General features: G+C 48.9%; 1 protein-coding gene across 2 annotated transcripts in view; it reads left to right on the plus strand.

The window, feature by feature from the left end:
- Positions 1-24,156, plus strand: part of fmnl2a (formin-like 2a) — a 66,579-nt gene that overhangs the window by 19,249 nt on the left and 23,174 nt on the right. For both annotated transcript variants that reach the window (XM_067254843.1, XM_067254851.1), the window contains exons 2-8: positions 3,015-3,098; positions 3,887-3,967; positions 10,984-11,060; positions 15,225-15,308; positions 17,206-17,364; positions 21,856-21,964; positions 22,406-22,482. In XM_067254843.1, coding sequence (XP_067110944.1) covers positions 3,015-3,098; positions 3,887-3,967; positions 10,984-11,060; positions 15,225-15,308; positions 17,206-17,364; positions 21,856-21,964; positions 22,406-22,482 — 671 coding nt within the window. The remainder of the gene's footprint in view (positions 1-3,014; positions 3,099-3,886; positions 3,968-10,983; positions 11,061-15,224; positions 15,309-17,205; positions 17,365-21,855; positions 21,965-22,405; positions 22,483-24,156) is intronic.

Consider the following 24,156-nt stretch of genomic DNA (forward strand, 5'->3'; position numbering starts at 1 on the left):
GGTGTGATGATATGCATCCTGAAGTGTGATGATGTGCATCCTGAGGAATATTGATGTCCGTCTTCGAATCTAGAGGTTTATTGACTCTCAGCCGAGGAAGGAAAATCATGATATTCAAGTATTTGCTTCCTTTTCCAGCTGAGCTACGCACCAGGGACCTCCAGAGCGGTCGGAACCTCTCCACAGCTCTCCCTGCAGGGCCTGCTCGGTGTGGCATGGAGAGTTTAAATCAATATCCACATCCAAAACTAACCAATACCTCAATATCCACCCCTAACCAGGAGGGGTCCCTAGTGAGGGGTGGATCTAAGCCCAGGCAGGTCTTCTCTGGTCAGGTAGAGCCAGTTGATCTGCTCCTCTCCTAGTCACCAGCACCCCATTAATACACACACTGTGAATGTACACACACATAAACACACAAACCTCATACATGTGTAACGGTGGGAAACTCACTCCTCAGGTATGTAGCAGGCCACCCGTGTCAACGAAGAGCTAGCTTTTTTTGGGCGTAGTTGGTAGTGGTTGCGCTTGGCAAGTCGGAGGTCGAGCGTTCGAATCCCGCGAGTGGCGAACGATACTTTGTCGTGACGGAGCGTGGCTAAATCTGTTACATACCCGTCACACATGCACACATACACACACATTCTCCAGGTCATTGAATGGTGAATTCAGAGCCCTGACAACTGAGTGGGTGTCACAATCCAGGAGGAGCAGGAGACAGGAGGAGAGGTTGGAGAGCAATGCTGCTTGACTAGGAGAATCACCAAACAGAAAACACCAGTCATCCACCCACCCAGCCAGCCAGTAACCAACACGCAGCCTGTCTGTGAGGTCACCACAGATCTGTCCCAAGGCCAGCAGAGCTAATGGGCTCCAGGCATAACATGCCAGAGCAGAAGAGAAGCTAGGTGAAGGTGTTCTCCAGCTTAACCCAGACTTGTGATCCAGAGCATCTGACAGGGTTTACATTTTACCCTCCAGTTAGTGGAATACCCCCGGACTGTGTGCTCAGGTGTCAGGTTCTGTTTAATGTGTTGAGGAAGGTGGCGGAGCAGTGGTGGTATGTGTCTGGACAGACTAGAATGTAGCCCTGGAGACAGTTCTCTCCAGTCAGCTGCAGCCTGGTTCCTCTGGTTCTCCAGTCAGCTGATGAGTGCTGGAGCTGCTTCTCCTCACAGGCAGAGAGGGCGTGGCAGAGAGGGCGTGGCAGAGAGGGCGTGGCAGAGAGGGCAGGGCAGAGAGGGTGTGGCAGAGAGGGCAGAGAGGGCGTGGCAGAGGGCGTGGCAGAGGGCGTGGCAGAGGGCGTGGCAGAGAGGGCATGGCAGAGAGGGCGTGTCAGAGAGGGCAGAGAGGGCGTGGCAGAGAGGTCAGGGCAGAGAGGGCATGGCAGAGAGGGCGTGGCAGAGAGGGCGTGGCAGGGAGGGCGTGGCAGAGAGGGTGTGGCAGAGAGGGCGTGGCAGAGAGGGCATGGCAGAGAGGGCAGGGCAGAGAGGGCAGAGAGGGCGTGGCAGAGAGGGCAGGGCAGAGAGGGCAGGGCAGAGAGGGCATGGCAGAGAGGGCATGGCAGAGAGGGCATGGCAGAGAGGTCAGGGCAGAGAGGGCGTGGCAGAGAGGGCGTGGCAGAGAGGGCGTGGCAGAGAGGGTGTGGCAGAGAGGGCATGGCAGAGAGGGCAGGGCAGAGAGGGCATGGCAGAGAGGGCAGAGAGGGCGTGGCAGAGAGGGCATGGCAGAGAGGGCAGGGCAGAGAGGGCATGGCAGAGAGGGCATGGCAGAGAGGTCAGGGCAGAGAGGGCGTGGCAGAGAGGGCGTGGCAGAGAGGGCGTGGCAGAGAGGGTGTGGCAGAGAGGGCATGGCAGAGAGGGCAGGGCAGAGAGGGCATGGCAGAGAGGGCAGGGCAGAGAGGGCGTGGCAGAGAGGGCAGGGCAGAGAGGGCATGGCAGAGAGGGCAGAGAGGGCGTGGCAGAGAGGGCAGGGCAGAGAGGGCAGGGCAGAGAGGGCATGGCAGAGAGGTCAGGGCAGAGAGGGCGTGGCAGAGAGGGCAGGGCAGAGAGGGCGTGGCAGAGAGGGCGTGGCAGAGAGGGCGTGGCAGCGAGGGTGTGGCAGACACAGACACACAGTGTTTACACACGGGCATGAAGTATGGTATAATCGCCACTCAGACTGCATCCTGTTATTACTCAGTCATGGAAAAACAACCAGCGGAGCTGGTTCATGCAGGGGACGCGAGACATCACGCATCACGAGCATCTCGTCATATCACGCAATCGGGGCACACCTTCCTAATAGGGCGGGGTATATAGCAGGGTATCCCGGCATATGCATTGCTAGTGCGACACAGACGTCAGTCTGAAGATCTTCCTCATCCATCTTCCTCGCGCCCTCCCCACCGGACACAGCCTCGGAAAATCCAGCGACGGAACAAACTTGGGGTCTCTTGGTTGAACAGTCACCCTGATAGAAGGTTCTGCTGATGGATTGTGAGGAGAACAGAACCTCCAGTAGCAGCACACTCTGGAAATTACCACACTTTCCTCTCTTGTTTCCCAGTAGCCAGTGTGTGTGCTGTGTGGGTGGCGGAAGGTTGTGCTGCATGCAGTAGCCAGTGTGTGTATTGTGTGAGTGGTGGAGATCAACTTAGATCAACTCCCCCCCCCTCCCCCTCTCTACACTACTCTCCTCCAAGACACCCTCCCTCACTAGAGGGAGACACCCTCCCTCACCCAGGACCCTCCCTGCAGGTGTAGAGGGAGACACCCTCCGTGTCACATGAGCAGACATAGTGTATCTGATGCTTTAATGAAGACCATAAAAATGTTTGGAGTTATTGACCTTTTTGTGAGTGTGTAACTTGACTACCAAGTCAAACCATCAAACCAGATGTCATCGATCAACATTAATTAATATGACCTTTCTTTCTTTCCTTCTGTCTGTCTCTCTCTGTCTCTCTCTGTCTCTCACTGTCTCTCTCTCTCTCTCTCTCTCTCTCTCTCTCTCTCTCTCTCTCTCTCTCTCAGAGTTGTATGAACCTCCCTCCAGACAAAGCCAGACTACTGCGTCAGTACGACAATGAGAAGAAGTGGGAACTCATCTGTGACCAGGTGGGACCTTCATACCTGTTCTGCATAGCCACATGTCTGGACTGTCCATGTCCTTTAGATACCCTGTCATATCGACCTCTTGTCTGTTTGACACAGTCACCCGGCACGGCCTGCTCTGTCCTGCTGCTGAAACGGGAAGAGACTGCTTCTGCGTCATACTTTTTGAGGCTCTGTGTGTGTTTATGTGTGTGCTTGTGTTCCTTTGTATTTGAGAGTGTGTGTGTGTTTGTATGACTGAGAGTGTGTGTGTGTGTCTGTGTGTGTGTTTGTATGACTGAGAGTGTGTGTGTTTGTATGACAGAGAGTGTGTGTGTATCTGTGTGTGTATTTGTATGATTGAGAGTGTGTGTCTGTGTGTGTGTTTGTATGAATGAGAGTGTGTGTGTGTTTGTATGACTGAGAGAGTGTGTGTGTGTCTGTGTGTGTGTTTGTAGGACTGAGAGTGTGTGTGTGTGTCTGTGTGTGTTTGTATGACTGAGAGAGTGTGTGTGTGTGTCTGTGTGTGTGTTTGTATGACTGAGAGAGTGTGTGTGTGTCTGTGTGTGTGTTTGTATGACTGAGAGTGTGTGTGTGTGTCTGTGTGTGTTTGTATGACTGAGAGAGTGTGTGTGTGTGTCTGTATGACTGAGAGTGTGTGTGTTTGTATGACTGAGTGTGTGTCTGTGTTTGTATTACTTTTTACACAAGTTTTTGTGTGTACGTATTTGTGTGAGTGTACTTTTTACACGTGTAATGAATGTAGTGTAATGTGTTGTTCTCTGTGCACCCCCCCCCCCCCCCCCCAACAGGAAAGGTTCCAGGTGAAGAACCCCCCTCACACATACATTCAGAAGCTGAGAGGTTATCTGGACCCAGCCGTCACCAGCAAGGTGAGATAAAAACAGACAAACACAAGAATGAAATACTGTTGTTCCAGAGAGAGATGGACAGAAACAGAGAGAGAACCACTAGATAGAAACTGAGAGAACCACTAAATAGATACAGATTACACCGATTTGTAAACGGTTTGGTTTGTTATCAACGTCAGAGATGTCGTTATTCCACTGCATACTAATGAATAATAAAAAAAATAAAAAAATAATTAAGAATAGAAGTATTCAGTGGCATAACGACATCTCTGACGTTGATAACAAACCAAACTGTTTAAAAATCGGTTGAAAATTGAGCAAGTTATGGTCATTTAAAAAGTGCATGTAGCATCAACACAATGTCATGGGTGAGCGAGTTGACTGTTGCAAGATGGCCGCCATGTGCGGACGTTCGAAACTCCACCATAAGACATCTAGACTTTATATATATCTATGGTGTAGACGAGCGCATTTTCTCAAGAGCAACTGCACGGATTCTAATTTAAAGTTTAATTATAAATAAAATATAAATGCGTTCGACATGGACTGCGGCTGCATGAAACGACCGGCGAGAGTAGCCGCTTGCAGTCGGGGCGGAGTTGAAAACGTCTCTGTGAAGTCGGACATTCCAGCTTCTCGTGGTTTGCTGCGTTGACAAAAAGTCTAACCAGAATTCACTGGCTGTTTATCAATGCGAAGAACGCTGAGAACGCAAGTACATTCTTTTGAAGAACGTTCTTGCAAGCGTCCTTGCGAGAATGGTCTTGCAAGTCCGCAAGGACTTCTGGGAAATCAGAAGCGTTTTCGCTGGTCAAGTCACCATCCAATGCATCCTCGATAAAAGGAGCGGATCAGGAACATTTCCGGGTATTTTTGGCGTTCTTGTTGACTTGTGTTCTTTGGATTGGAACTGTACTTGGGCAATGAAAGATGACGTCAAACGAGTTCGCAAGAACACAAGAACGGAAAAAATTGCCATTGTTTCAAGTCAGCCGCCTGCAGCCGGCTGCAGCGCTGCATGAAGTCAGTCCATGTCGAGCGCACCTAATGGCTGTTTATCAATCCGAAGAACGCGAGGTTGAGATGCGGGATTTCTTGGCTATTGCGCAATACCCTGGACTCGCAGCAGTATGACAACACTGGCATTATCAGCGCAACATTTTAAAACATTGTATAAAGCTTTGCTGTATAGTGCTTGTGTATTACATTTGTGTTAAATATAGGCTCAATAGTTCCTAACATTAGTGTTCGTCATTTCACTCATTTAAAAGGGTTATAATAAAATGCAGCAACTAGTGTCTGCACTGCACTGCGATGCTAGCTAGGTTATTGAAAAGTCGGAGCAAATTTACAAATTAGCCGTTTCATCAATAAAATAAGCACATTTTCAGCAACTACACTGCCCACTTCTCGTCACATTTTAATTCAGTTGCTGATTTACACATACCGTTTAGCTGAAATATAAATTGTAAAAACGTAGAGCAATGGTGGTCAAAGGATTCTGTTCGTCTTGTTGGTCACGGTAACCCCGCCCCTGACGCGAGCTGTTCTTACTTGGTTCCTACTTTAGCCCAGCTATGTTTTGGTGCTACTTAAGAACCACTTTCCCTGGTTGGGAGCTGGTTCTTAGGCTGTCGAAAGACAAATAACTGGTTCGAGATTAAGCACTGGCTCTGAACCAGAACCCAAAATGCTTTGGTGGAAAAGGGGTATGAGAGAGAGAACCACTAGATAGATACAGAGAGAGAACCACTAGATAGATACAGAGAGAGAGAACCACTAGATAGATACAGAGAGAGAGAACCACTAGATAGATACAGAGAGAGAGAACCACTAGATAGATACAGAGAGAGAGAACTACTAGATAGATACAGAGACAGAGAACCACTAGATAGATACAGAGAGAGAGAACCACTAGATAGATACAGAGAGAGAGAACCACCAGATAGATACAGAGACAGAGAACCACTAGATGGATACAGAGAGAGAACCACTAGATAGATACAGAGAGAGAGAACCACTAGATAGATACAGAGAGAGAACCACTAGATAGATACAGAGAGAGAGAACCACTAAATAGATACAGAGAAAGAACCACTAGATAGATACAGAGAGAGAGAACCACTAGATAGATACAGAGAGAGAGAACTACTAGATAGATACAGAGAGAGAACCACTAGATAGATACAGAGATAGAGAACTGCTAGATAGATACAGAGAGAGAGAACTACTAGATAGATACAGAGAGAGAGAACCACTAGATATATACAGAGAGAGAGAACCACTAGATCGATAGAAAAAAGGGAAAAAGAGAAAGGAAGCACTGTTCCACTGCCTTAGATCCCACTGTCTATCTAACCCTAACCCTTAGATCTCACCTCTGTCTTCCCAGCAGGAAATCTGTGTGTGTGTGCATGCGTGTGTGTGTGTGTGTGCGTGTGTGTGGGTGTGTTTGTAGGGTCTCAGATAACTGCCTCCGCTGTCCTGTCCTGAATTCTGTAGAATTATATTGAACATACAAAGGACAACACCCACCAATGCATGCAGAGCAGAATTAGGTTGATATCCATTAATTATAAACATCAAGAGAAAAACACTAAAATTCTGGATGCATCTCAAATCAAGTCCCCAAGATATACTGCAATTTGAAGCACTGCAAACCCAAGAACTAAACCCCAAAAAGAGTCCTTTCAGTCAACTGGTCTTGAGACTTACTAACCAGCTAATACCTGACATTGTCCCATCTCATATCAGCACTGCTTTACAATCACAAATCAGAGTAAACCAAAGTGTTCAACAAACCAAAAAGGCCTATCTGGAACATTGGAACAACCGAACCAGAAAACAAAACAAACTAAGTGGCTATCGGGCCCTAAACAGAGATTATGAATTGGCTACATGTTTTTTATACTGTTAAAGATATAAAACAGAGACAGATCCTGACCAAGTACAGGATCAGTGACCACAGTCTAGCCATTGAAAAAGGCAGACACAAAAAAACCTGGTTACCAAAATAATCCAGAGTGTGGTCACTGTATGACAGGTGAGGGTAGAGTGTGGTCACTGTAGGACAGGTGAGGGTAGAGTGTGGTCACTGTACGACAGGTGAGGGTAGAGTGTGGTCACTGTACGACAGGTGAGGGTAGAGTGTGGTCACTGTACGACAGGTGAGGGTAGAGTGTGGTCACTGTACGACAGGTGAGGGTAGAGTGTGGTCACTGTACGACAGGTGAGGGTAGAGTGTGGTCACTGTACGACAGGTGAGGGTAGAGTGTGGTCACTGTACGACAGGTGAGGGTAGAGTGTGGTCACTGTACGACAGGTGAGGGTAGAGTGTGGTCACTGTACGACAGGTGAGGGTAGAGTGTGGTCACTGTATGACAGGTGAGGGTAGAGTGTGGTCACTGTACGACAGGTGAGGGTAGAGTGTGGTCACTGTACGACAGGTGAGGGTAGAGTGTGGTCACTGTACGACAGGTGAGGGTAGAGTGTGGTCACTGTACGACAGGTGAGGGTAGAGACATGGAGGCCCTTTCTACTACACTGCCAACATTACAGAAATACCAGACAGCATTTCTTTAATAAATTTGAAACCCTTATACCATCGTTCACCACACTGTCCGATGATGAAAAGATGGAAGTACTCTTAGGGGAGGGACACACAGCCCCCCTATATGGACAATTTCTTAAAGAGTGCCATGAAATGAGGGAAAGCCTGAGTGTACTGTAACCAGCCTTAAAATCTTGCGTTCTATTTATTATATGTATTGTCCATTTCACTGTAACTACTCACTTTAGTTATTTTTGTTTTGATTTTGTTTTGATTTTGTTTCGGTTTTGTTGTCACTGTGTCTTACAAATTATTATTTTCTGTTCTTAACACTATTATGACTGTTATTACTGTATAGTTGTGCTAACTGTAGCATATTTCTTGGCACTTTTTGGTCATCTGAGCGTTTGTGAGATGGATAGAGAGAGAATGATTGAAGAGATGGATAGAGAGAAGGATTGACAGGATTTGACATTTACTGCCACAGTAAATTCCGTGTTTGTATAACATACATGGCGAATAAACCGAATTCTGATTCTGAAGAGAAGGAGAGAGAAATAAAGGCAGAAAGAGAGAAAAAGGAAAGATGGATGGAGGTAATCATTAAAAGAGGGAGAAAGGGAGAGAGAGAGTGGGAGAGTTATGGTTGACACATTCCTGTTCCCCTTTTCTTCAAACTCAAACAATTGCTACTTTGTGCCTGAGTGTGAGTAGTGGTCACTGGCTGCATTCCTCTGCTCTACCCCCAGCCAATCCGCTGCTTTGGTACATTCCTTCCGGCAAATCCCAGCCAATCCACTGCTTTGGTACATTCCTCTGAGCTGCTCCAAGCCAATCCGCTCACTACCAGGGTGGAAAAGTTCCATTCCAAGTCCCCAAGACTGTATCAGGCATGAATTTGTTTCCAGGATGATCCCTCCAGTATACACCCCCCAAACTTTCTATCCCCTCCTTCTCCTCTCCCCCCTCCTCTTCCCCCCTCCTTCTCCTCTCCCCCTCCTTATCCTCTCCCCCCTCCTCTCCCCCCTCCTTATCCTCTCCCCCCTCCTCTTCTTCCTCCTTCTCCTCTCCCCCCTCCTCTCCCCCTCCTTCTTCTCTCCCCCCTCCTCTCCCCCTCTTTCTCCTCTCCCCCTCCTTATCCTCTCCCCCCTCCTCTCCCCCCTCCTCTCCCCCTCCTTCTCCTCTCCCCCCTCCTCTCCCCCCTCTTCTTCCCCCTCCTTCTTCTCTCCCCCCTCCTCTCCTTCTCCTTATCCTCTCCCCCTCCTTATCCTCTCCCCCTCCTTCTCCTCTCCCCCCTCCTCTCCCCCTCCTTCTCCTCTCCCCCCTCCTCTCCCCCTCCTTCTCCTCTCCCCCCTCCTCTCCCCCTCTTTATACTCTCCCCCCTCTTCTTCCCCCTCCTTCTCCTCTCCCCCCTCCTCTCCCCCTCCTTCTCCTCTCCCCCCTCCTCTCCCCCTCCTTCTCCTCTCCCCCCTCCTCTCCCCCTCTTTATACTCTCCCCCCTCTTCTTCCCCCTCCTTATCCTCTCCCCCCTCCTCTCCCCCTCTTTATCCTCTCCCCCCTACTCTCCCCCCTCCTCTCCCCCTCCTTATCCTCTCCCCCCTCCTCTCCCCCTCCTTCTTCTCTCCCCCCTCCTCTCCCCCTCCTTATCCTCTCCCCCTCCGCTCCCCCTCCTTATCCTCTCCCCCCTCTTCTTCCCCCTCCTTCTTATCTCCCCCTCCTCTCCCCCCTCCTCTCCCCCCTCCTCTCCACCTCCTTATCCTCTCCCCCCTACTCTTCCCCCTCCTCTCCCCCCTCCCCCCTCCTTCTCCTCTTCCTTCTCCTCTCCCCCTCCTTCTCCTCTTCCCCCTCCTCTCCCCCCTCCTTCTCCTCTCCCCCTCCTCTCTCTTGTTTGCTCTCACCCTCCCTCTTTTTCTCTTTTTCTCTTTCTATCTTTGTTTTCTCTCTCTTTACTTAAATGTGTTGCTCTCTCCCCCTCCTTTCATCTCTCTCTTTTTCTCCCCTGTTCAATGCTGCAGCTGGTAGTACTTAGTGCAAAGGGGATGTGGGGGAGAGGAGGGGAGGTAGAAGGGAGGAGAGGAGGGGCACTGGTGGGGCTGCGCTACGCTTTACACAAACACACAAAAGGCTCCACCGTAATGAAAACACTTTTTCTCATCTCCTCATGTGCCACACACACACACACACACACACACACACACACACACACACACACACACACACACACACACACACACAGAGACACACACAGAGACACACACACACAGACACACACACAGACACACACACAGACACACACACAGACACACACAGACACACACACACACACACACACAGACACACACAGAGACACACACACACAGACACACACACACAGAGACACACACACACAGAGACACACACACACAGACACACACAGGCACACACAGACAGACACACACACACCACCCGGGCCATGGGAACAGCCCTATCCTCTCCATGTTTCTCCAGCACATGCAGCGGGCCTAGGGCTGTTTCCTGCCTGATAGAGACGCGCAGTGGAAACCTCCCCGTATGGTCTGAGCCGACCATACGGGGAGGGGGGGGAAACCCCTGTTGACAGCTGTGATGCAATGATTTCATGGTGTGTCATCAGGGCGGTGCATCCTCTCATTGGTCAGGGTGGGTGGTTGCCAGCGCTACGCTCCTGTCAGTCACCAGGCCAGGGTGGTTGTCCGCTCGCTGGTTTTGCCAAAGGGGACTTGACTGGATTCACATGTCTTTTTGTCTGAAAATGAAAGTAATAAGAGACCCCCTGTATCAACATATATACAGTACTCACTCACGTACATGTGTGTACGTGTGTGTGTGTGTGTGTTTACGTGTATGTGTGTGTGTACGTGTGTCTGTGCGTGTGTGCTAGGTTCTAATGAGTTTATTCTATCAAGCAGCCAGGAGAAACCCTGGTCTATTAAAAGCACAACATGAGCAAATAAGAGAACATTCACATTTACATTTAGCAGACGCTCTTATCCAGAGCGACTTACAGTAAGTACAGGGACATTCCCCTGAGGCAAGTAGGATGAAGTGCCTTGCCCAAGAACACAACGTCAGTTGGCATGACAGGGAATTGAACTAGGAACCTTCGGATTACTAGCCCGACTCCCTCACCGCTCAGCCACCTGACTCCCTATGAAATCTTCCATATCCCAACCTGTTTATAGAGAATCTCCCCCTCCCATAACACGCTTGGATGAATAGCATTTATAATGTCACAACAACTATGGAAATGCTCCATAAATCATTCAACCTCGTCCGACTGTTGTGTTTGGGAATCACAGACCTCAATACTGTAGATGTGCTGCATGTCTGTCTGCCTTTACCTTTCACTGCCTCAAAGCACCTTCAAATGATGTCTGCTTGTCGTACATAGTTTGGGGTTAGGGTTAGGGTTAGGGTGATTGAGGAGCTGTAAGCGTGATGACATACACCTTTCCTTGTTTTTCCTCAGAAATTCAGACGGAGAGTACAGGAGTCCACACAAGTCCTGAGGGAACTGGAAATTTCATTACGGACCAATCACATCGGGTGAGTTGTGCAGCGTTGTGTGAACTTTGAATGTCTGAAGGCCTGAAGCAGTATGAAGGTCGGAGGGAAGATCTTGGCATTCCAGAAGCCCGGAAACACACAAGCATGTAGAGACTAATGTTGAAGATAACCACCTCCTCCTCCTCTCCAGAGCTCTGGTTTTCGATGTTAGTGATCGCTCTTCAGATAACGTGAGAACATTCCACAAGTCAGACGATTTACAGCTGACAGGATTGAACTTGATGTGCAGCATCTCAAAGTGAAGGTGTCCGTGCTGTCCTGCTGTCTGATCCTCCTGTGCCGTTCGGGCTGCTGGGATTCACAGATTCCAGGAAGTCATGTTTTGGGGGAAGTGTGATTGATTGCTTATCAACCCTCAGGGTGAGGGGTGGCAGTGAGGTCAGATGCATGCTGGGATCTGGAGGCAGAATGAGGGACAGCAGGAAGGTGCAGGGGCTGATGGGATGGAGCGAGGTCAGTGGTGATTGGGTGACAGCCCTGACAGGAGAGCATGTGACCTTGTCAGGAACAGGAAGACCTGCGCTCGATAACGTCCCTGTCCTCTTACGACAACACAGAGACGCTGAACAGGGTTACACTCCAGTCCTGGGAGTGAGTGCAGGTGGAGGTGATGTGGAGGTGGAGTGAGTGGAGGTGGAGTGAGTGGAGGTGGAGTGAGTGGAGGTGGAGGTGGAGGTGATGTGAGTGGAGGTGATGTGAGTGGAGGTGATGTGCGTGGAGGTGGAGTGAGTGGAGGTGATGGAAGTGGAGGTGATGGAGGTGGAGTGAGTGGAGGTGGAGTGAGTGGAGGTGGAGTGAGTGGAGGTGATGTGAGTGGAGGTGGAGGTGATGTGAGTGGAGGTGATGTGAGTGGAGGTGGAGTGAGTGGAGGTGATGTTAGTGGAGGTGGAGGTGATGGAGGTGGAGTGAGTGGAGGTGGAGTGAGTGGAGGTGGAGTGAGTGGAGGTGATGTGAGTGGAGGTTTGGTGAGTGGAGGTGATGTGAGTGGAGGTGATGTGAGTGGAGATGGAGTGAGTGGAGATGGAGTGAGTGGAGGTGATGTGAGTGGAGGTGATGTGAGTGGAGGTGGAGTGAGTGGAGGTGATGTGATGTGAGTGGGGGTGATGTGAGTGGAGGTGATGTGATGTGAGTGGAGGTGATGTGATGTGAGTGTAGGTGGAGTGAGTGGAGGTGATGTGACTGGAGGTGGAGTGAGTGGAGGTGGAGTGAGTGGAGGTGGAGTGATTGGAGGTGATGTGAGTGGAGGTTTGGTGAGTGGAGGTGATGTGAGTGGAGGTGGAGTGAGTGGAAGTGATGTGACTGGAGGTGGAGTGAGTGGAGGTGATGTGATGTGACTGGAGGTGGAGTGAGTGGAGGTGATGTGATGTGAGTGGAGGTGGAATGAGTGGAGGTGGAGTACTACTCTACAGTCCTGGGATCTTAATGACACACACGCATGGCAGCTCACAACACTGGAACACCCCGGCAACACTGGAACACCCCGGCATGTGATGAGCATGGAGTCATGTCTCAGGAAGTAAAGGATGTCTAGTGGCACCCATAGAGTATGTGCTTTTTGAAGGACAGCTATTGTTTATGTAGATTATCTCCTGGCCTGTTTTAGCGACCTTATGTTACTAAACTAGATTACATACATAATCTACCTAATCTAGATTAGATAATGAAGTATTAGCTATTAGAGGGAGAGAGAGGAGGAGGGATGGAGATAGAAGGAGAGAGAAAAAGGGGGGAGACATGGAATGAAGCATGATCCTCTGAAGAGACAGACAGAAGGGGGGAGGAGGAGGGATGTAGAAAGATATACAGAAGAGGAGGAGGGGGGGGGGGGCAGTGCCAACAGTAAATAATGTGCCTTTATTTTCTGAAGTGACAAAGACAAATCTATTGATGATAAACGTATAATGGGCAGCTTGTTTCTTTAGTGTCACTGCTGAGTCCAGAACAGCCTGCTCCACTGGCTGTCCCCCTCATCACCAACAGCTGTTGGTGTCAACAGGAGGATTGTGCTGGGCAGGTAATGGTTCCCACGTGGCTGCTTGACACACCTGCAGCCAGTCCATCCCAAATCAGCAGCTAACAAGTGTAGCTTTATAGTTCACAGTCTCACAGCAGTAACCCATGCCTGTGTGTTATTATGTTTTACTTCTAAATTCACGTCTCCATAATTACAATCCTGTCAGTCCCAGTTCAAAGAATAGGCCCAATAAATAGTTGTGATGTCACCACGAGAGCTGTGGAGGCGAGGATGCCGCGGTCTGAGAGTCTGCAGCTCATGTCAGAATCCTGCTAGTTCCTGTGGAAGCGGTAGTGCTCTGAGATGGCAGCTGGATGGGGGGCTCACTGTGGCTCTGCTGAAGGGTTAGGGATGGGGGGCTCGCTGTCGCTCTGCTGAAGGGTTAGGGATGGGGGGCTCACTGTCGCTCTGCTGAAGGGTTAGGGATGGGGGGCTCGCTGTCGCTCTGCTGAAGGGTTAGGTTAGGGATGGGGGGCTCACTGTTGCTCTGCTGAAGGGTTAGGGATGGGGGGCTCGCTGTCGCTCTGCTGAAGGGTTAGGTTAGGGATGGGGGGCTCACTGTCGCTCTGCTGAAGGGTTAGGGATGGGGGGCTCACTGTCGCTCTGCTGAAGGGTTAGGGATGGGGGGCTCACTGTCGCTCTGCTGAAGGGTTAGGGATGGGGGGCTCGCTGTCGCTCTGCTGAAGGGTTAGGTTAGGGATGGGGGGCTCACTGTCGCTCTGCTGAAGGGTTAGGGATGGGGGGCTCACTGTCGCTCTGCTGAAGGGTTAGGGTTAGGGATGGGGGGCTCACTGTCGCTCTGCTGAAGGGTTAGGGTTAGGGATGGGGGGCTCACTGTCGCTCTGCTGAAGGGTTAGGGATGGGGGGCTCACTGTGGCTCTGCTGAAGGGTTAGGGATGGGGGGCTCGCTGTCGCTCTGCTGAAGGGTTAGGTTAGGGATGGGGGGCTCACTGTGGCTCTGCTGAAGGGTCAGGGTTAGGGATGGAGGGCTCACTGTGGCTCTGCTGAAGGGTTAGGGTTAGGGATGGGGGGCTCACTGTCACTCTGCTGAAGGGTTAGGTTAGGGATGGGGGGCTCACTGTGGCTCTGCTGAAGGGTTAGGGATGGGGGGCTCACTGTGGCTCTGCTGAAGGGTTAGGGTTAGGGATGGGGGGCTCACTGTCGCTCTGCTGAAGGGTTAGGTTAGGGATGGGGGGCTCACTGTGGCTCTGCTGAAGGGTTAGGGATGGGGGGCTCACTGTGGCTCTGCTGAAGGGTTAGGGATGGGGGGCTCACTGTCGCTCTGCTGAAGGGTTAGGGCAGGGATGGGGGGCTCACTGTCGCTCTGCTGAAGGGTTAGGTTAGGGATGGGGGGCTCACTGTGGCTCTGCTGAAGGGTTAGGGTTAGGGATGGGGGGCTCACTGTGGCTCTGCTGAAGGGTTAGGGATGGGGGGCTCGCTGTGGCTCTGCTGAAGGGTTAGGGTTAGGGATGGGGGGCTCACTGTCGCTCTGCTGAAGGGTTAGGGATGGGGGGCTCACTGTGGCTCTGCTGAAGGGTTAGGTTAGGGATGGGGGGCTCACTGTCGCTCTGCTGAAGGGTTAGGGATGGGGGGCTCGCTGTCGCTCTGCTGAAGGGTTAGGTTAGGGATGGGGGGCTCACTGTGGCTCTGCTGAAGGGTTAGGGATGGGGGGCTCACTGTCGCTCTGCTGAAGGGTTAGGTTAGGGATGGGGGACTCACTGTCGCTCTGCTGAAGGGGAGGGAGCCTTGATCATCCTCAGCCCCCCTCCCTCCATCTTGGAAGACGAGAGCTCAATACGTTTGTGTGTGCGGACACAGTGTAACCTGTGTGTGTAGAGTAGCTGGTGTGTGTGCTTTCGTGCACGTGTGTGTGTAGTCGTGTGTGTGTGTGCTTGCATGCACCTGTGTGTGTGTGTAGTCTAGTGTGTGTGTGTGTTTTCTTATAACTGCAAATATATTTCTTCGGTTCTCTAACCCCTTGTTTATCTCATTGGTAAATGACTGGATACCATTAATATCTGTCTGTCAGGGTGGTGTTTGCATACAGAGATGTAGCCTACCACAGGATGTAAGCTTGTTAAATGCACATTGTCCTTTAGAGTAAAGCCCAGTGTCTGTGTTTCCACCAGGTGGGTGAGAGAGTTCCTGAACGAGGACAACAAAGGTCTGGATGTTCTGGTGGAATATCTTTCTTTTGCACAGTACGCTGTCACGTAAGTCACTCGCTGGCAGATGCCCTCACACACGCAGCCTGGACACAAAGCTCACAAAGGCCCTTTTCTGCTGATTCACTGATGCATCCACACGACACTGCTTAGCTGTCAAAAACACTGTGTCACCCAGCACTGGGGCACCCAGCACTGGGGCACCCAGCACTGGGGCACCCAGCACTGGGGCACCCAGCACTGGGGCCGGCCCCGTCACGCCAAGACTGTCTGTCTGTCTGTCTGTCTCTCCCTCTCTCTCTCAACTTGACATTTACATTACATTTAGCAGACGCTCTTATCCAGAGCGACTTACAGTAAGTACAGGGACATTCCCCCCGAGGCAAGTAGGGTGAAGTGCCTTGCCCGAGGACACTACGTCATTTTGCAAGGCCGGGAATCGAACTGGCAATCTTCTGATTAATAGCCCGACTCCCTAACCGCTCAGCCATCTGACCCCCTTTAATTTTTAATTAAATTTAATTATGCTTTATTGGCATGAATTTGTGAGCATTGTTGCAAAAGCCATATAAGATTGAACCTATCAAAATTGTGATACATTTACATTTGTTAAAATGAAGAAGAAAAATTGTAATAATAACCTAAATGAATTACAACAAGAAATACATGTAATAATTGTGACAACACATAAGTTAACATGACTACAAGGGGCCTCAACAACCTGGTCCAGCGTGAGCCTCTGCCTCTCTCAAGCTAGGCAAGGCATACACTAAATACAATGCCAGCTCCACTGTTGCTACATCTTCGCCCAAAACTATGCAAGTCTTCTCATCTAAACTTAATTGATTAAACCCTGTAATTCTAAAAGCAAATTGTGGGAAGTAACATTTTCTAGTATTTTCGTACTTTGGGCATTGTAGGAGAAAATGTTGTTCAATTTCATTTTCATTTGAACTACAGTGTTAGCATTTCCTTTGTTCTTTAGCCAACCATGTGTTTCTATGGCAACCTTTCTCTATTGCCAGGGTATGGGCACTGACTCTGTACATTGTAAAGATATTTCTTAGTTAGTTTCCTCTTAGTTAGTTTCCTCAAGGATCACAATGACTCTTGCTTAGAGACTTGTTGCTCTTGTGGTTAGTGGTAACTGATTTAAATTTTTGTACTCGCTGTGATATATTGTTTTTACTATTGTTGCTTGTTTTTTTTTCTACAGGTACACTTGCACTTATAGCGGTTCATGTTGTTTAATTGTAACTTGTTTAACTACATGCTCTTATGGTTCTTCCCTTTGGCACTTACTTTGGTTGTTCACAATGTGTGCTTCATGTTTTGGCTACTCGCAATGTTTTTGTGGCTATCTTGTTGTTATTATCAGTGACCTATACACTTTGTAAAGCTCTCTCTTGGAAGTCGCTTTGGATAAAAGCGTCTGCTAAATGAATACATGTAAATGTAAATGTCAAATTCTCTGTCTATCATCAGTTTTTCTTTCCCTCTCCTCTCTCTCCCTCCCCTATCTCTTCTCTCTCCCTCCCCTCTCTGTCTCTCTCCCTCTCTCTCTCCTCTCCCTCCCCTCTCTTTCTCTCTCCCTCTCTTTCTTGCTGCGTGGTATACATATGTTCTATTCATAGAAGAGTTGATACCAGTCACAGGGTTTCCATTCAGAAGCAATGGCCTCATTTTTTAAGTGCAATTAAAGTTGTAATTCACTTCTCTGGCGCTGTTATAAGGACCTGTCCACATCTCTTTAATGGCCGCCAGTAAAAGTGTGTTGACCCGCCGTGCTGATAATCCCCTGGTTGGACCCCCGCGCCTGTCAGTTATCATCCTGTCATTGTGAATAAGGGTTAGGGTTAGGGAATAAGTACACAAACACACAGACTCACAAGCTCACACACACACTCACAAGCACACACAAACACACAGTGTGTCCCTGTTGCAGGTTTGACGGGGATGGTGTTGAGAGTAGTACAGACAGCTCAGTGGAAAAGACCAAACCCTGGAGCCGCTCCATAGAGGACCTCCATGGAGGAGGACCCCTCCTCACCCCCCCCACCAGTGGCAACAACCTGTCCCGTGTAGGACGCCACTCAACTCTACGGTACCAGCATCACACACACACACATGCTCGCACACACACACATGCTCGCACACACACACACATGCTCGCACACACACACACACACACATGCTCGCACACACACACACACATGCTCGCACACACACACATGCTCGCACACACACACACACACACATGCTCGCACACACACACGTCAGTCACACACATCAATTCCAAATCATTACATCAACAATAAAACTAAATCAAACGTAATATTCTATGACCAAAAAACTAAACAAAAGGTGTAGGCTGAAGCTTATTGTACTTACCCTTCATACTTAACAACCTTACCCTTCCTCTATCCAGGAAAGCAATTAGATAAACAAACAGAAAAATAATATAATAATGATATAATAAGAAACACAACATCATAAAACAGAGACACATAAACAAAACAAAGATGGATCATAATTACCAGTCACATCTCAGTGTTGGTCAAATATTTTTGTATCTTTCAAGGATAATATTTCTGAACATTGACTTAAATGTACACATACCCCCACACACACTCACACGTATGCAGACACACACACACAAATGTGTCACACCTACCAATGGCTTGATGTATACTGACTGTGGTGGTGAACCAGTCTAAACACAAGGCCCTGCTGTCATGTGGTCACTCATTTCATGTGATGTCTGAAAAGACCCTTTATAAAGTCATAAGGCCTGAAAATCTATAAATGACTTAAGTGTCTGTTGGCTGCCAGGGTCATTCTCCGCCCGTCTAAGGATTGCTGACTTTACATGACCTTTTCATGAAGTGTGATCTGGTGTCTCGTTGCGTCCCTCTCTAACATGCCTCTTTAAATGAAAGGGACTATTATATTTAGTAATAAAACATTGAAATGAAACAGGGTTTCATTGGGATTAGGTCGCCAAACACAGTTAATGCTGTGTAAAACATAATCTCATCCAATAGATCCCGCCTATTTTTGACTCTGGTTTAATCCTGACATTCTCATGGTGTCTGGCTTCCTTACACCTCAGACTCTAGAAGAGCTGATCCCACGGTGTCCCTGGTGTTAGCTCTCCTATATCTCCTAACCCTAACCCTATAGCTGACACAGCAATGGGCGACTGGTGGGGGGGGGTGTAGGTGTCCAGACTGGAGTTGACCACAGAGGTTACGGTCTGGAGGGGGACCAAGTAGCCGAGTTGGGAGACTGGCTGAAGCTGTATCTACAGTAGAGATATCAGTGTTACAGCTCTGTCTACAGTAGATATATCAGAGTGTTACAGCTGTATCTACAGTAGAGATATCAGTGTTACAGCTGTGTCTACAGTAGAGATATCAGAGTGTTACAGCTGTATCTACAGTAGAGATATCAGTGTTACAGCTGTGTCTACAGTAGAGATATCAGAGTGTTACAGCTGTATCTACAGTAGAGATATCAGTGTTACAGCTGTATCTACAGTAGATATATCAGAGTGTTACAGCTGTATCTACAGTAGAGATATCAGTGTTACAGCTGTGTCTACAGTAGAGATATCAGAGTGTTACAGCTGTATCTACAGTAGAGATATCAGTGTTACAGCTGTGTCTACAGTAGAGATATCAGTGTTACAGCTGTGTCTACAGTAGAGATATCAGAGTGTTACAGCTGTATCTACAGTAGATATATCAGTGTTACAGCTGTGTCTGCAGTAGAGATATCAGAGTGTTACAGCTGTATCTACAGAAGAGATATCAGTGTTACAGCTGTATCTACAGAATGCTGGGTGCTGGTCGTGTATTGCATGCCGCACTATCTGATCAAAATGACAGTTCTCTCTACAGTCAGAGCTTGTGCAAGAAGGTGGAACTTAAGGGAGATACCATTTCCAAAACTTTTAAGGGCATAATAGTTTGTGAAAGACCCAGAGAAACACAAATATCCGACGAGGCAAAATTTTGGAATCCCTGCCGGACGCATTTTTTAAGTCTCGAAAACAGGACATGTCCGGGTAAAAGAGGACGTCTGGTCACCCTATTTATACCAATTTACAAACACAAATCTCCCATTCTGGTGGGGTGCGCTCCTGTGAAGCCGCCGGTGTGCTTCAACATTGCTATGTTCAGATGCTCGATAGCCTGTAGTTATATAGATGTGTACAATTATGTAAGACTTCTCATACATCTACTAAAACTCTGTACGATTCTTTAGTTTCCTCCAAACTCAGCGAGAGCTGTCAAGGTAATTTAACACTGATGTTAGGATTAAGATAGATTTGTATTTACTAGCCTTTTAGTTATTCACTTAAATTCATGTTTCCAATATACAAAAACTCTGTCACTGTGTTGTGTCTGTGGCTCCTCATTAAAGGTATGCTCCTGTGTGTTTTCATAAACCTTTTCCGGCTGCCTAAAGGACTCCCTGCTTGGTGAAGTGCTCACGGAGATGGTACAGTAGAGCTCACGTTTAGTGTTTGTGCTTCTACAAGTGTGTGGGTCGTCCACATAGATAAGTTGGGTTGTAGTCCTTCTAGTTGGGTTGTAGTCCTTCTAGTTGGGTTGTAGTCCTTCTAGTTGTGTTGTAGTCCTTCTAGTTGGGTTGTAGTCCTTCTAGTTGGGTTGTAGTCCTTCTAGTTGTGTTGTAGTCAGATGCTATTTGGAAAAGCCCATCCTTTCATTATACCTCACAGAAAACATAGCTGGAAGCCTGAGAGGAATGTTTATGGTTTGTGAGCAACGCTGGACTTGTCAAAGCAGGCCTGTCTGTTGCATCATAACAATGAACTGTTTTGTCATTGAGTGTTGCTCACCGTGATTGGTATCTTAATATGGAGATGTGGTTTCCAGGCTTGTTCTTATATCACCTGCTGACAGGATGTTTACCTGTAATGACGTTTGACTAAATAATAGCCTTTGTGTTCAATAGTGTTTATGAGGCAGTGTTCCAGCAGATGTTCCCTTGAGCATGCTGTAGATATATATTCATACAGATACAGTCTAGTCTTAGGCAGATACAGTCCCTTCATTATTAATGATATTTCAGTGCTATTGTGTTTTCTACTCATTACTTCTGTACTTATTCTGGAACTGTACACGGTGTCACCTGGACTCCTACATTTCCTTCTGCATCAGAAATGTGAATTGAGTTGATTGATTTGAACAGTTTGTGAGGAGACATGGCTTCACATCCGCCTCAATAGAACAAATAACATACTCTAAACACACCTAAACACATACACTCTTTCACACACAAACACACACAAATTCAAATACCCTAACCCCCCCCACACACACAAGCTACACACACAAGCTACACAGACATACAACACACTGTAAAACGCAGACACTAAGACACTCATAAAAGAGCACACACACATTCTCAGCCTGCTTGCACCAGCCAGTGTTACTGCATGTTGTTGAGCTCCACACAGGCCAGTGTTACTGCATGTTGTTGAGCTCCACACAGGCCAGTGTTACTGCATGTTGTTGAGCTCCACACAGACCAGTGTTACTGCATGTTGTTGAGCTCCACACAGGCCAGTGTTACTGCATGTTGTTGAGCTCCACACAGGACCAGACAGAGGGTGCGGCTCTTCTAATTGGTCAGTTTTCTACCCACAGGGACATGAGGAACTGTAGATCATCCCAGTTTTTTCTCTCTCTCTCTCTCTCTCTCTCTCTCTCTCTCTCTCTCTCTCTCTCTCTCTCTCTCTCTCTCTCTCTCTCTCTCTCTCTCTCTCTCTCTCTCCCGCTCTCTCTCTCTCCCGCTCTCTCTCTCCCGCTCTCTCTCTCTCTCTCCCGCTCTCTCACTCACACACTCTCTCTCTTCCCCATGTCTTGACTCAGGTCACTGCCCGGTGGCATCACAGTGTCGCTCTGTGGTCTGAAGGATGTTTGACTGTTTACCAGAAGTCCTGTTTGGTAGAGCCTTGAGACGGCCCAAAATAAACCCTGTGTTCCCTAGGCTGTACGCAGCTGTGTGTGTGTATGTGTTTGCATGTGTGCCTGTGTTTCTGTGTGTGTTTGAGTGCCTGATTTTGTGTGTGTGCCTGTGTGTGTGAGTGCTATGCTTGTGTGTGAGTGTGTGTGTGTGTGTATGTGAGTGTGTGTGTGTTTTCTGCTCTGATTGTGAGCGCTGCACCAGGAGGCCCCCTCTGGTTTAGTCTCCACAGAGCCGAGTTCATCTCTGCCCTGCATGCAAATGACGGCTGGCTATTGTACCAGTTGAAAGTGATATCTTTGTGTTGCATAGTTAAATTAAAACAATGGCGCGGACAGCCTTGCACCCTCTAGCAGGGCTGTAGATAATACAGCCTTTGTGGCTGTTGGTGTAAGGTGTCATGGAGCTAAAGGACTGCTCTTAAAGGTTTCTTTAAGAGGTGGGCTGGAGTGTCAGATATAGGGGGCTGCAATCTGCAAACGGCATCTGTTTTCTAGTTGTTTGCCCAAAGTCCATGTGTTCTGTGTATGTAGGAACCCAGTGATTCTAACTGATGTCTGTGTGTGTGTGTCCCCGTGTGTGTCCGTGTGTGTTGCAGTTGTAACACGCTCCCCAGCAGGCGTACGCTGAAGAATTCCAGGCTGGTGTGTAAGAAGGACGACGTCCACGTCTGCATCATGTGCCTCCGAGCCATCATGAACTACCAGGTGACTCTCTCTCTCTCTCTCTCTCTCTCTCTCTCTCTCTCTCTCTCTCTCTCTCTCTCTCTCTCTCTCTCTCTCTCTCTCTCTCTCTCTCTCTCTCTCTCTCTCTCTCTCTCTCTCTCTCTCTCTCTCTCTCTCTCTCTCTCTCTCTCTCTCTCTCTCTCTCTCTCTCTGTGTGTAAACACACACACACATAAACATGCACACACACCAGACAAGCATGCCACCCACACACAGAAACACATACTCACACACAGAAACAAACACTCACACACAGAAACACACATCCATTCATCTTCAGCCAGATGTCATTTGTCATCCTGCCATGTTTGGTCTGACTCTAACCCCATCATTTCTCAAGTGTGTTGTATGATGTAAAAGGAGGCACCCCCCCGTATATTAATTGGCCTGTTCTCTCTCTCCATCCCTCCTGTCATGTTCCAGTATGGCTTCAACATGGTCATGTCGCACCCTCATGCTGTGAATGAAATTGCACTTAGTCTCAACAATAAGAACCCTAGGTAAGTTCTAGTAGTGCTGGGATGGAGGCTGGGTCTAGTGGAGGCTGGGCCTCATAGAGGCTGGGGTGGAGGCTGGGGTAGAGGCAGGTGTGGAGGCTGGGGTGGTGGCTGGGCTATAGGCTGGGCTAGAGGATGGGGTAGAGGCAGGCCCTGCAGTTATTTTCAGCAGGTGAGAGGCTGGGGTAGAGGCTGGCCCTGTAGTTATTATCAGCAGGTGAGAGGCTGGGGTAGAGGCTGGCCCTGTAGTTATTATCAGCAGGTGAGAGGCTGGGGTAGAGGCTGGCCCTGTAGTTATTATCAGCAGGTGACAGGCTGGGGTAGAGGCTGACCCTGTAGTTATTATCAGCAGGTCAGAGGCTGGGGAAGAGGCTGGTCCTGTAGTTATTATCAGCAGGTCAGAGGCTAGGGTAGAGGCTGGCCCTGTAGTTATTATCAGCCGGTGAGAGGCTGGGGTAGAGGCTGGCCCTGTAGTTATTATCAGCAGGTGAGAGGCTGGGGTAGAGGCTGGCCCTGTAGTTATTAACAGCAGGTGAGAGGCTGGGGTAGAGGCTGGCCCTGTAGTTATTATCAGCAGGTGAGAGGCTGGGGTAGAGGCTGGCCCTGTAGTTATTATCAGCAGGTGAGAGGCTGGGGTAGAGGCTGGCCCTGTAGTTATTATCAGCAGGTGAGAGGCTGGGGTAGAGGCTGGCCCTGTAGTTATTATCAGCAGGTGAGAGGCTGGGGTAGAGGCTGGCCCTGTAGTTATTATCAGCAGGTGAGAGGCTAGGGTAGAGGCTGGCCCTGTAGTTATTATCAGCAGGTGAGAGGCTGGGGTAGAGGCTGGCCCTGTAGTTATTATCAGCAGGTGAGAGGCTGGGGTAGAGGCTGGCCCTGTAGTTATTATCAGCAGGTGAGAGGCTGGGGTAGAGGCTGGCCCTGTAGTTATTATCAGCAGGTGTGGAAGCTGCTGAGATCTGTGAACTGGTCAGCCTCTCCACTCACTGACAAATGTACACCTGCTCTTCGAGCCAGCCAGCCAAGCTTAGCTAGCCAGTCAGCCAGCCAGTCTTAACAGGGCTGTCAGCCAACCAGTCAGCCAACAAGTCAGCCAGCCAGCCAGTCTTAACAGGGCTGTCAGCCAACCAGTCAGCCAACAAGTCAGCCAGCCAGTCTTAACAGGGCTGTCAGCCAACCAGTCAGCCAACAAGTCAGCCAGCCAGCCAGTCTTAACAGGGCTGTCAGCCAACCAGTCAGCCAACAAGTCAGCCAGCCAGCCAGTCTTAACAGGGCTGTCAGCCAACCAGTCAGCCAACAAGTCAGCCAGTCAGCCAGCCAGTCTTAACAGGGCTGTCAGCCAACCAGTCAGCCAACAAGTCAGCCAGCCAGCCGTCTTAAATATCTATTTAATTTAACCTTAGTTTGACCATTCTTGCTCTGATTTAACCCATAGAGTCAAATAACTGTAATTCCATTGATATTGGCATAATTTGGTTCATGTTAATACACTGTTCAGGTTCCCCTCTTCCTTTAAACCGTAGAATAGTTTTGGTTGTTTGACCCATATTTAACCCCTTACATGTGTGTGTGTGCATGTGTGTGCTGTGTGTGTGTTTTTGTGTGCACACCAGAGGCCTGAATTACGAAGTTCAACAAACCCAGGATATCTTTTAGCTAGCTGCCTTCACTAAGCCTAAC

This window comes from Osmerus mordax, chromosome 2, assembly GCF_038355195.1.
Source record: "Osmerus mordax isolate fOsmMor3 chromosome 2, fOsmMor3.pri, whole genome shotgun sequence".
NCBI lineage: Eukaryota > Metazoa > Chordata > Actinopteri > Osmeriformes > Osmeridae > Osmerus > Osmerus mordax.